Genomic DNA, 13,276 nt, shown 5'->3' with positions numbered 1-13,276 from the left:
CTTGCTTTTCTCACGTTTTCTGCCCGGTGGGCAGACATCATCGAGCTCTCACTAGTGCTCCTTTTTATCAGACCATCGGTTCCCTGGTAAATCCTTTCTTCCCAGGCTTCGTGGCTCCCTCTTTCCAGCTGGGATCGCCAGTACAGAGCTGTTATGTACTGATGTTCATGAGAGTAATTCCTCCCCATTTCTTATACACAGGAAATGCAGAAGTTTCTCTGAATCTGAGAAAATCTTACACCTTTATCTTGTAAAGAGCCAATAATGAGAACTACTCAATATCTAAACAATAGTGCTTTATTGGTAAAAGGTTAGTTTTAGTGGATACAAAATTGCTGTGTAAAATAAGTTTTCAAAATACATTTTTATAGGTAAAGTTTTCTCTCTTAGTAACTAAAGAGCAATTATCTATTAGCAAAAGTATTTAGATTGGGGCAGCAAAACAAAAGGGAATTTGAAAGTGTAGGTCCACCGACACCCACGCATCCATGAGGTGGCAGCTGGCACTATGCAGACTATACTGGGCTTATTACGTCTACCACTTACTGCCACCCTGCCCCCTTTTAAAAAACAGCTTTTACTAGCATAGTTAATAAATGCCAAAATAACCCAAATAACTGGCCTTGCATGGAAGTACCCCTAAGGTCATGGAACACTTCTTGGTAAAAACTGTACAATGCACCTGAACCTACAGCTCTTGACCACTCGCAATTAGGCAACAGTGAAAGGGCAGTCGGGAGAACACCAGATGGTCTTCTGCAGTGCCCCTGGCCAACTGTCACCACCTCCCTTTCCCTTCTGGGTGTCCTCAGCCCTGGAGCTCAGTGCTTCTCCACGTCAGCCCCTCGTGCTCTCGTGGAATGAGAATGCTGAGCCAGCACCCACTCCCTCCAGGCTCCTTCCATGTGTCACTTCTGATGACCGATCAACCGCGGGCACAGGAAACCAGGCAGCACGGTGCTGACCATCAGCCAGCCCACGGAGCAAGTCTGCAAGAGCCGTCACTCTCAAGCCCCCTGTGGTCAAGTCTGTATAACATGTAAGGAAGGAAACCACGGCGGCTAAAAATGGATGGGACAGGCCACACGCTGCTATCTGCCTGAAAACCATTCAGAACGGGATCAGTCCAAGTGAAGCCAAACCAGGAGAACCGCACTGGGAACCATGATGCCCCCGCCGAGGCGCATCTTCCACACCGCAGTCACAGAAAACATGCCAAGTGCAGTCTAAAAAGGCAGGCTTCTGCACAGATCAACTGTTAATTTTCCTTAAAAAGTTATGCTATAAATCTAGTTGACTACAAATAGTTTACTGACTCTCACCACATAGGTGAGAATCTTAGCTGTGACATGGAAACTGCAGCTCATGGGTTTTCGTGGCAAACTCTATAGAACATGGTTTGTGGTGAGTTCTCTGCATAGTGGTTTAAAAAATGACCTCAGAATTCAAAGACTTGTTAAAAAACTCACCCCTAACAGCCTGTTTATAAAAAACCTATTGAAGTATAAACATGTATCTAATTAGGTATTTTTTCATTTGGTAAACAGATAATGTGCAGATGAATTAACAGTATGGAGTTATAGCAGCAAAACTGGTTTTGGATGTTGTGGTCAAACAAAAGCAAGGCAGGGAAGCAGGTGCCATGGCGAGAAATGGCCTCGTACCCCGGCAGCTCATCTTTCTGTGTTCATGTCTCTACTGCTCAGGAACATTCTCGGGAATCTGAATGTTCTAGAAGTAAATCACGATTAGTTGGTTAGGCCAGTCAAATCAAATTCCACTATTGACTATACGTGCTGACTGGTCCCTGGGAATCAGTTCTAGCGTCAGTGGTTACTTAAAATGCAAGAAGAAGGAAAATGGACAGTTCACCTCACAAAATATAAAGTATAACATAACGATGAATGCAAACGTTAACGTACTTCATACAAAATAACACATTGAAAGTTTTTAAAAAATTCTCAGGCACAGGTACTGTGAAATGTGGACAGGCACCCCTCCAACAGTCTTGAAAACATGCAGCTGTGTTACTCATCAGAATATTTATCTTGCAAAGGGATTCCTGGAAAAACAAAACACAACAAACACGTTTACATGGGAGTGATGCCCTGCCCGCTGCTCAGACCACCGCCAGCAGGATTTTTCTGTTAACAAAGGGTAAAGGTTGAGCAGACGGTGGGCCCGAGGACCACAGTGTCTACTAAAAGCAAAACCTTACTTACAAAGTTCTTGGAAACCGGGATGAAAAGTATGCAGAAATGTATCGGTTTTATGTACCCAAAGTGGAATTCTCATTCCATAAAGCTTCAGAAAGAGAACCAGCAGGATAGAGAACGTGAGCCAACACTGATGGCTCCCTCCCGCCCCAGGTGAGCCCTGGCGCTCCGCAGCCCCTCTCCCTCCCACTGCTTCCCTGGCAAGCACGAGCCTGCCTGGGCAGCACTGCCTGTGCCTGCCTGGGCAGCACTGCCCGTGGCGTCAGAAGGCTCGCAAGCTGACAAGGCGTGGCCACAGCGCCAGCGTCCTCACTGCTGAAACGGGACCTTCCCAAGGTTCCAACGTGACGACCAAGGAGAAGCAGTCCCCCCTGACCCAGGTGGGCCCCCTGGACGCTCCCTCTAAAAGTGAGCGCTCGCACCCTCCTGCCTACTCCTGTCTTTCTGTGCGGCTATTTCACAACTGAAACCTCTCCCAATAAGCCACCAAGGGCAAGGGCTTTATGTGGTGATCAGTGCCCCAACCTGCCCCCGCCCAGGTCCTTCATCACCTGTGTGTTGTGGAGACTTCTGACAGGGGCCCAACCTCAGGGCCCCTTGCCTTCTGTCTCACTGGTCCTGCAATGTGGCAGCTCAGCCTGCAGTTGCTCATGCCGTCACATCACGTGAGTGATGCCTCTACAGTCCCAGGCCCCTAACCACACTAGAGACCCTCTGCCCAAATCCCGGCTTCTCCCTAGACCTGGGCCAGCGGGCACTCTGTCTGGCCCCGGTCAGCTCCTCCAGGGAGTGGGCTGGCCTCCAGGCTGGCCTCCCCCCCCGACCCCATGTACTCCTCCCTGGGCTCTGACTTCACCTCCACTCCCTCCTCTTGGAGCTAGCTAGTCACTGCCTGGACAGCTCTGAGCGTCCCCTGTGCAAGGGGCAGGGAGAGGACACTGCGGGGAGGCGCACAGCCCGGCCAGGCCCCCGGACCCACTGAGGACGAGCGGGCAGGGCGGAGCAGTGGCGAGGGCCAGACCAGCAGTCTCCCTCGGGGGGACCTCTCAGCCCGCCTCTGCGTCTGCTCTGCCTGAGCTGTTCCAGTAACAGTAAGTTCCCTCTGGCTCATTTCTCCACCATCCTATGTGCAGTTGAGTTTGCCCCTCACCATGTCTTCTCACAAGACTTTCAGGATGCAGAGATTCCTGGCCAAGAAACAAGAGCAGAGTCGTCCCATTCCTCAACGGATTCGAGTGAAAATTGCTAACAAAATCGGGTACACCTCCGAGAGAAGACCCTGGAGGAGAGCCAAGCCGGGTCTACTAGAACCTCACACGGGAGCTGGCACACACTGCGCTGTGTCATGTCACCTGCACGCCAACCACCCAGTCCCCGCAGTGAGGACGTCACTGCCGTCTCAGCAGCGCACGGGAGACGGACGCTTGGCTCCTGATGCGTCCTGTTTTCTCACTAGCGGTCCATGCGGCTCAGTGAGAAACACGGGAAAGCTTTTATTGCAAAAAAATCTCTTTGAAAATGGTTTGAGCTTTAATAAATTTCAAACTGTATGACCAATAAAAGTTACTGTGATACACAGTTTTTCTTCTACTGGTGAGATAGTAACGTCTCTGAGAGTTTCCGGGGCGAGTGCGCCCCTACCGGGAAGCTGACAGACCCAGCTCCTCGGGGACGAGCTCTGCGCCCGTTTCCGGCCTCACCCTGTAGGCTCTTCGCGTGTGCGCGTGTTTTTCCCTCAGCGCGCGTCACCGAGGGCCTCGGGGGTTTTCCCGTAGGGGTGTGGGTGCGGGGGGTACCGCTAATCTCTAGCCAGTCCGTCAGAGTGCAGTTGACAACCTCAACTTGTGACTGGCATCTGAAGTGGGGGCAGACTTGTGCCCAGTCTGGGACGGAGCCCCATGCTGCAGGGTCAGATGTGAGCCCCAGGCAGGTGGGGGATCGGTACAGGTCTGAGGGCAGGACTGAGGTGTTCCAGGTGGAGGAGACCCAGGAGGGAAGAGCGGCCTTCCTCCCTACACAGGAAGGACCAGCTCAGCTTCCCACTCCAGCTGCTGACCATGCTTCCAGGCTGAGAAAACACGGCTGCCCTTCACTAGAACAGGGGGTGGGAAGCCGCGGTCTCCTGGGAGCCACCCTCCCCTCAGGGGCCCGCGGCCGCTCCCCGGGCCGGGTCGTACCTCACACGTGGTGCCCGTGGACCCCGCTGTCACCGTCACCACCCTGCAGCTGCAGCTGCATCTGCGCCTGCATCCGCGCGATCATCTCCTGCATGCGGCGGAGCTGTGGATGCAAGAGGGACGTGTGAGCCCGGAGCCTTCAAGGGGCTGTGACTGCAGCCCCGCGAGCGAACACATGGGGCAAGAGGGGCCGGGACTGTGCAGACCCGAGAGGGGCGTGTGAGCCGGGGCCTTCACAGGCCCGGGACTGCAGCACCATGAGCTAACTCTCAGTGATTCTGACCAGCCAGTGAAAGGACCAAGGTCTCAACAGAACACAGAGCACACAATAAGAACAGGCAATTCAAATGAAAAATAAAACTGACCAAGAAACGGAAGAAATAAGAAAGGAAAAACAGCATGAGAGAGTCTGACCTACAGAGGCAGGAAAGAACGGCCACCCCGCCGTGGGGAACGCCCCCGAGGGGCCCAAGGCCTGGCCGCTCCCGTGGGGACCATCCCTCTGTCCCCTCACAGGCGCCCTGCGCCTCCACACCCGGTCTCCAGGACGGGCAGTCGCCCCATCACGGGCCCTCAGGGGACTCAGCAGACAGGCTCTGCAGGGAGTGTGCTGCGCTAGAGACCGAGGTCCTCGCCTGCACCCTGCCTCCTAGAGCTTCGTGTCAGTTCAGGCTCTGAATGCACTTCTCAGGGCAGCCTTCTCGTCTCATTCCCTGTGTGAGTCACACGTCTTCCTTAAATTTTTCTTAATGACGGTGAGTGACATTTTTGGTCGTTATATTTTCATTGTGTATATGAAAACTGCTGATTTTTAAACCTTATAAAAATCAGCCATGTTACTAAACTCTATTTCCAAGTTTTTCCATTAAATTGCTATTGAACATTAAAATCTACAATACTTTTCTACTTACCTCAGCTTCCTTCTCCAGCAATATCTGGTCTTTATTCATGTCCTCATTTTCTACTTTCCTAAGAGTTGAAAGAAATTACAAGTATAATGTTACAACAAAAACAGCTGGTCATTTCTGATGAGAGATACCCAAAGTAAAATTTCACTTTACAACTTCTCAGAAATACAATTTCTGAGAAAAATCTATTGGAAATCATATAAACTATTTTTCTGACTAATAACATGAATGAATAAGAAAAAAAAAAAGATCAAAAAGAAAACACAAAATGGAAAATTCAAGACATTTTTCTTATTCTAAGCTGGGGCGGGGGTGGGTGGGTGTAACACTTCCAACTTCAGTCAAAAAATAGCAGATTTTATCTGAAGAGTAGGTTTCTAAGGTAAGTTCTGAACAAAGACTACAGCTGTCATACTGTAAAAGGAACATGTAAAAGTGTCCAGGCAGAGAAGCGGGAGTGGAGGCCTCTGAGCCCACAGACACAGGTCCGCTGGCCGCTGCACAGCGCACGGCCTGACAGTCCTTGGACAGCATGCTCCCACTGCCTCTAAATCCCTTCTTAATGTCTGGTCCCCAAATTAAAAACACCTTAATCTCTAAAGTGCACCTCATACGTGGGTACAAAGGACCTTCTATCGAAAAAGGACCCAACACAAGTCTCTGGGCTTACTATCTAGAACTGTTCCTGATAGAAATGATTAGAGACGCCTTTCAACAGGCAAAACAAATAAAAAACAAACCCAGACCCACGAGTGATTAAACTAGCAACAGTATGTGATGATAGCTTTAGGTAGGAAACCAAATGGTGATGCTGGCCATCAGCTGAGCGGGGCACACAGGGCAGAGGGGACAGCGCGGCTGGGGCAACGACCTGCCGCCTCTCTTGAGCCTCTCAGACCGGAAGTTCTCGTAGTGCAGGTCCTGAGTCACCTCCTGGAGATCCTGCATGTGAGTGCTGCAAGACAAGAGACGCGCCAGGGGCTGAGCCACACGCGCCTGCCACCTGGTCACGCACACACAGCACACTCCAGGAACGAGACCCCGGGACACCTCCCACAGGAGACCACCGCCCGTGGTCAGAAGGACAGCCACTGAGGCAAGTGCCGCCGCAACCGGAGCACACTCCTCCGAAGGGACTTACACTTCTGACTCCGCAAGCTTAACCTTTATACCAGAGGGAGCCGTCACTGTCACCGCGGAGAAAACCATCAGGGTGTCCAAGCCTGAGGAGCGCAGTCCCCGGCGGGAGAGGCCAGTTTGCGGCAGTCAGAGGCGGGCGGGCCTCCGCGCCAGCTGGACCGGCCGCCGCAGGAATGCAGGGAAGCCCGCTCTCCAGGCCGGGCGCCACCACGGGAAACAGACGGTACTTACATGAGCATCGTCCTCAGTTTCAGAAAGTCGTTGTGCTCCGGGTTCTCCACCTCCACGACACCCCAAGGGTAGAGGCGGCCTCTGACCTTCTTGCCTTTGGCTTCAATCAGCTGATTGGATCCAACCACAGAGAAAGGGATGCTAGCCTAGGAGGAGACACACGGGGTAGACTGGCTCCACACGGGGAACCCCAACGTTCAGTGGAAACACAGGGACGTGAGCAGAGAACGCGCGCACTGCCGCCAACTGCAGGGCTCACTGCAAAAGCCAGGGCACACATTCCACTTGCAAGTGGCAGCTGTTTCTCCGGGGGACAGGTGTACGGAACTAAACCTTCAGAAGGTTTCTAAGCCTTAGATGACAGCTATGCCAAAATATGCCAAAAGCAAAAGTACTCATGTAACTGAACCTTCCCGGGCAACCCCAGAGGTCAAGCCTCTAGAAATTGGGCCCTTTGCCAGCTGTTTCCATGTTAAATGCAGTGACTGCAGGAAACGGGGCTTCCTAGGTGGCACTAGTGGTAAAGAATCCGCCTGTCAATGCAGGAGACCCGGGTTCAATCTCTGGGTCAGGAAGATCCCCTGGAGTAGGAAACGGCAACCCACTCCAGTATTCTTGTCTGGGAAATCCCAGGGACAGATGAGCCTGGCGGGCTACAGTCCAGGGGGTCACAAAAGACTTGGACACAACTTAGCGACTAAATAGCAACACCAGGAAAGTAAGAGTGATGGACCCTGTGCATCTGGAAACAAAGTACCTACCTTGAGAAGTCTAGTCTGCTCTTTAAAATCTTCATCTTCATCCGACTCTGCATCAGGTAAGTGATAGATTTTGATGCTATGTTCCTCAATTTCATCCAGAATCTGCAAGAATGACCAAACCAGGAGCAACTGTAGCAAACCACATACTGTTTCAGTCAAGTTTAATGCATCAGATTAGAAACATGTCAGAACTATCCAAATGTCAATAAGAATCCTACTGATTAAAACCATTTTCAAATGATCTTACAAACCGCTGGAAAGGCTGGCCTGCACTCCGAGGGGTCCTCCGTCCAGAATAATAACAGGAACGCACCCGCCCTGGCCCTGCCGAGGCCGCAGACTGATGGCCATCCCTGGGCAGCCGCAGAGGTGCTGCACGCAAGTAGCCTGGTGAGGGGGCCGCCCAGCGGGGGCGAGAGGGCTGTATGGCGGGGGGCTGCCTGGCAGGGCCAGAAGGACATCTGCCAGTGGCCAGAGGGCAACAAGGCATCCAGGAGGGCTGGGAGGCAGGGCCGAGTGTGACTGGGGCTGACAAGTGGACAGCTCCCAATGTTGGGAAGGGATCAAGGGTCTCGATTTCATCTAACAGGCAGAGTGCTCAGTGCTCACAGTCTCAACTACCAACCAAGTGTCTGACTTGCCCAGGGGAAAACCCAGGCTGGAGTGGGAGCCCCTCCCTCTAGAGGGGCTGGAGTGGGAGCTGGCATGCATTCACCTGTCTGTCTCCCAGAAACCCAGCCCCCAAGCACCCGCACATGCTGGGCACTCCACAGGTCTCGGGCAGGCTGGCCCTCTGCTTACCCTCACGCTAGAATCTGGGCCCTCAACGGAAGCGAGAACACAGGCCAAGGCAGCAGGAAGCAGCTCTGCTTCAAACCTGCTCCCAAACTTGTTCCTCCTTAATGCGACTAAAGGGCCTCGCGTGGTCAAAGACCTCAGATGAGCTCACTGTCCACACTAAGTCAGGATCTAAGGAGAGGCCCTCCCTGCATCCTGGCCTTGGTCTGCTCAGGACTGCTCACTCCCTCCCTGCTGAGATGCAGAAGCTGGGCAGGCAGCAGGAAGCTGATCTGGCCTCCGCCCCGCAAGACAAGGCTGACGCTGCAGATGGGGACAGAGCAAAGTTAGTAAGTAGGCCACCCAGAACTGGAAGAGAGGAGTAAGAAAGTGGTAACTCAACACTAATCGCGCGTGCTCAGCCTGGGTGACAAGAACCACTTTGAGAGGGAGGGAGAGGCGGATAGAGGTCTGGGGACAGAGGTTCTCAGACCAGTGAAAGGAGCATGTGGACAGGCACAGGAGAGAAGCCAGATAAGAGGGGGCTGGAAAAGCCCAAGATTTCATTTTATTTCAGACTCTGAGATTAAGACCTAAGAGCTCTGTACACATAATCAGAGAAGGATATAAGGCATTCTAACCCTGACTGCTCTCTCCACGGCATGTCTGAAATTTATCTCCTATGAAGGTGAAGTTCCCTCAAGTGTGAGCGACTTAACTATTTCCTGTCAAGGATAAAAACGCCTAAGTTTTCAGGTGCTTTTCCAAGGGCCTGCATATTTTCTAAAAAACTGGCAGGCATATAAGACAATGAAGGAGAAGGCTGACAGAAGACATCAGGAGAAACACAAAAGCACAAAGGTCACACTAGGTGAAATCATTTACAACACAATAATCAACGTGTAAAAATACAGGAGTATCTATGAGTCAGTAAAAATGCAATCAAAAGCAGCAAGGCTCTAAAACCCGAGAGAACGCACCAATGGGCTTCAAGTGCCATGAAGAGACTCAGACCAGCGACTGGGCAAAGGCAAACTGGAACGAGACACCGTCCCCCACGTCTCAGAAGACAGCTACCCTAAACACACAACGATCCAGAGCCGTCCCGGGTGGAGGGGAGGCCCACACCCAGGCTCCAGAGAGGCAGACGGCTACCACCTCGTCTGAGTGAAACGAAGACTCAAAAGTACAGTGCACATCGATTTCCTTTCTAAGTTTACACGACCACGAGAAAGCAGACGCGTGCTGGTGCCAACAGCACCAGCACCAGGGAGGCCTGCTCGGTGACCCCCTCCCGGCCCAGGCCCGCCCCCCCAGGCAGGCCTGTTCTGTGCCCACCCCTCCCGGGCCCAGGCCCCCTCCCCGGGAGCCCAGCACGCACCCTTTTCTTCAGGCGCTCCCGCTCCTTCAGGGTGAGTGTGTCGGCTTTCGCAATGACAGGCACAATATTCACCTTGTTGTGGATCGCCTTCATGAACGCAACATCCAATGGCTTCAGTCTAAAAGTCATGTTTAAGGAGAGAATTTTTTCTCAGAATCATCTCAAAATTTCAATTCTTATAGTAAAACACACAATTCTGGGGGGAAGTGAAAAGCCACACAGTAAAGAGAACATCCCGCCCCAGATGCCAGGCTTCCAGGGCAAAGCCTGCGCACCCGTGTCCGAAGGGGGAGATGAAGTAGAAGCAACAGTGCACCCTGTTGTCGATGATGTGCCGTCTGTTCAGACCGCTCTCGTCATGCAGGTACCGCTCAAACTGCTCATCGATGTAGGAGATGATTGTTTTAAAGCTGAAACACAGATACTAACGATCACGGGATACAAGAGGCAGCACCCCTGACTACAAAGACAAACAAGTTTTCCTAGCCCCTGCCCCTCTAGCAGATGTGATTTAATGACAACTGCAGGATGGAAACAGAAACCGACTCCTAGGTTTGGCGACATGGTGGCTTTTGGAAACTGTGCCAAGAATAATTTCCTCTAAGTATTGAAGGTTGAAAGCCGGGGATGCAATAGGTTACAAAGAGCCTGAGCAGACTGACAGGAGACAGATAGGAGCCGGGGGGGGGGAGTGGAAGCAGGACGGGTGGAGAACAGACGAGCTGGGGAGGTGGCTGCAGGAGGGAGGGAAGAACCCCAGGCAGAAGGGAAAGATGAGGGAAGCCCTCTGCCCGTCCCGCCCTCTCCTCGTGAGTGCTGGAAAGCTGCTGCCTCGTGTCTGCAGGATTAGAACCGAGAGGCTGGACAGTGAAGGTGGTACTCTCTCCAAGGGGGACGGCCCAGACGGCCCTTACAGTCCAGTTCCTCACTGCCTTACTGTGCAGACATCGCCAGTAAGCAGCCAACTACAGACAAACTTGGTCTGGAGCAACTCTCTTAAGAGAGCTCATCTTCTTGAATATGGAAAGGAGGAAGGCTGCTATATCTTGTTCACTAGCCATGGTCCAAATCAAGGTGCTTTATTTATGTTAGCATTTGCTGTTTGGTTGGCTTTGTGGTATCAGATCTCACTAGAATGCTCTTAAGAGAAGAAAATACTCATTCTGTGTGAAATTATTAAAAACGCTATAATTACAATGATTTAAACTGTCTTATTGTTCTGTCACACACAGCGACCCCAGACTAGCAACCGTGAGTGAACATGATGGACTGAAACACACGGAGACACATTTGTCAGGGGCACGGCCTCGTCACCATGGGCCCTGGGGACGCACCAGTCCCTGCAGTTGATGGCATCCCCGTAGCCCGGGGTGTCCACCACGGTCAGACGCAGCTTCACCCCGCGCTCTTCAATTTCAACAGTGGAAGCCTCAATCTGGACAGTTCTTTCAATTTTCTCTAAAACAGAAGCAACTTTGTTACTTTCTTATTATTAAACAAGTGACTCAGAAGTAGCTACTTCTCTTTAAGGACAGTTCTCAGAAGGTAACATGAAGACTGTATAAAAAGGATCCCAGGATCAGCAAGAGAAACACTGTAGCTGAGATTAAAGGGCTGTTGTGGAGGTAAAAAAACATCAATATTGAAAATTGCAACTTCTCTTCCTGGGACAGGAAGAACAATGAATGAATCATTTAAAGACTGTCCAGGGACTACAGTCCTGTTGTGGGGGCCTAGGGCCCAGGCTGACAGATTCACAGCCCACTCACTCAGTGGCCTGATGAAGCCCAGCGGTCAGTGCTGGACACACACCCAAGGGAAAGGGGTCAGCCGACACCTATGCCCACAGAAACAGGTTTCTTCATGAGCAAACATTTTCACTTGATCCTCATCAAACGTGTAATATAGGCAGGAACTATTACACCCTGTAGACAAGGAAATCAAGCGTGGGGAAGACGGGCCACGGTGCATCCAAGCACGTCAGGTGCAGCACCCCCGTCCCTACTCGACAGGTGTGCCCTGGGTCCAGAGTCACACAAACAAGGCTAAGGCACAAGATCCTGACCGCGCTCTGCAGTCCTGACCACACCGCGCTGTCTGCTGCGGGGGAACTTCTGTACCTGCGGCTCCAGGGATGACTCTTTCTGGGTAGAGGTCGGTCAGGAAGAGGCTGTTGATGAGTGTCGATTTTCCCAGCCCCGATTCACCTTGAAATGAAAAGGAACGTGATGTCATGACGTTACCTATGCGACACAGTCTGCCTGCTGAGTGCTTACGTGAGGCCTGCCCTGGACTAAGCACCTCAAAGACATCCTTCTCTGCATCCCGTGTGACCACAATGGATTTAGCACAACCGCCCTAGTCCCACTGATTGGGGAACAAGGGCTCTGAGGCCAGTATCCTGCATGCTCGGGCTGCTGTCCAGAGTAAGTCCTCAGCTGGAATCCAGAGAAATCTGGAGAAATCTAAGAAATCGTAAGACACAATTCCATATGTGGTGGTTTAGTCGCCAAGTTGTGTCCGACTCCTGTGACCCCCATGGACTGTAGTCTTCCAGGCTCCTCTGTCCATGGGATTTTCCAGACAAGAATACTAGAGTGGGTTGCCATTTCCTTCTCCAGGGGATCTTCCCGACTGAGGAATTGAACCAGTCTCCTGCATTGCAGGCAGATTCTTTATTGACTGAGTTACGAGGGAAACCCAACTCCATCTGACGTCTTGCCAAATACCTGGAATGGACTTGAGGTCCATGGACTTGAGGCTCCTTATGTTTTGATAAATAGAATGCACAGTAGAATTTTACTTACGGGCTCTGCTAACCTTTAAACTTACCACATTTCAGAAAGCTGAACAGACACAACAATGTCAAAGGCACCCAGCTTCCTGAGCTGTGGAGGCGGGGCAGGGACGCAGGGACACCCAAGACTCCTGTCGTGTGACTGGCCGGCCAGCAAGGCGGGAGCAGGCCCCCTCCCCCTTCCTGTTTCACTCACAGCCCCACACCCCCTGCGGCGGCTTTCCGCTCCTCTGCGGGTGTCACACCCCATGGCAGGCAGCACACGTCCCTTCAAGCAGTTAGTGAGTTAGAAACTCCTCTTCAATATTGTAATTAGCCTCCAATTAAAATAAGTAAATTAAAAAAATAAAAAAAAATTCCTCTTCAACCACTGCCAACTAAGTATTCTGAGTATTTGAAACTTAACTTCAAAGAAGATGTAAAATACAAAAAAATGGAAATGTATATTCCAAGGAAGAACACACACACTCCACCCCTTTCCTGGAGGCCATCACCTAAGGCTGAATTGTGTCTGCACTGGTCTGACTGCCTCTGCGCCCTCAGCTCGAACCCCTCTCTGTATGTCCTGCACAGTCAGGGAAGGAGCGCACATCTGATTTGAAAATTACCTCTGGGAATATCAAGAACAAAAAATTGAATCTGAAATTGGCAGACACAGAAATTGGACTGTACTTTAACTAGACTGCAGTTTTCATAGATGAGAAGGAACATTAAAGGGGCAAAACCAGAATCACACACTGAACCTTTCCAAACATGAGAGTAAGAATATGACTAAATACATGCTCTCCTGATAAGTTACCCTTTTAACAGAGTGTCCAGCGACGCCCGTTCACTACAGGTGCAGGGGCCTTGACCAGTGTGCGCCAAGCCCTCTCCGGGCGCCTGCAC

At 51.5% G+C, this 13,276-nt stretch overlaps 1 protein-coding gene across 2 annotated transcripts in view; it reads right to left on the bottom strand.

Moving 5' to 3' along the window:
* Window positions 1-281: 281 nt before the first annotated feature.
* The window catches only part of SEPTIN2 (septin 2), a 28,678-nt gene continuing 15,683 nt past the window's right edge, over window positions 282-13,276 (bottom strand). For both annotated transcript variants that reach the window (XM_020913199.2, XM_070463698.1), the window contains 10 exons: window positions 11,712-11,798; window positions 10,926-11,049; window positions 9,867-10,001; window positions 9,592-9,709; window positions 7,434-7,535; window positions 6,673-6,818; window positions 6,173-6,256; window positions 5,305-5,362; window positions 4,394-4,496; window positions 282-2,062 (listed from right to left, as the gene is read on the bottom strand). In XM_020913199.2, coding sequence (XP_020768858.1) covers window positions 4,395-4,496; window positions 5,305-5,362; window positions 6,173-6,256; window positions 6,673-6,818; window positions 7,434-7,535; window positions 9,592-9,709; window positions 9,867-10,001; window positions 10,926-11,049; window positions 11,712-11,798 — 956 coding nt within the window. In that variant the 3' untranslated portion in view covers window positions 282-2,062; window position 4,394. The remainder of the gene's footprint in view (window positions 2,063-4,393; window positions 4,497-5,304; window positions 5,363-6,172; window positions 6,257-6,672; window positions 6,819-7,433; window positions 7,536-9,591; window positions 9,710-9,866; window positions 10,002-10,925; window positions 11,050-11,711; window positions 11,799-13,276) is intronic.

This window comes from Odocoileus virginianus, unplaced genomic scaffold (assembly GCF_023699985.2).
Source record: "Odocoileus virginianus isolate 20LAN1187 ecotype Illinois unplaced genomic scaffold, Ovbor_1.2 Unplaced_Contig_5, whole genome shotgun sequence".
Classification (NCBI taxonomy): Eukaryota; Metazoa; Chordata; class Mammalia; order Artiodactyla; family Cervidae; genus Odocoileus; species Odocoileus virginianus.
Note: the sequence above shows the minus strand (reverse complement) of the source record. Positions and strands in the feature narration are given on the sequence as shown.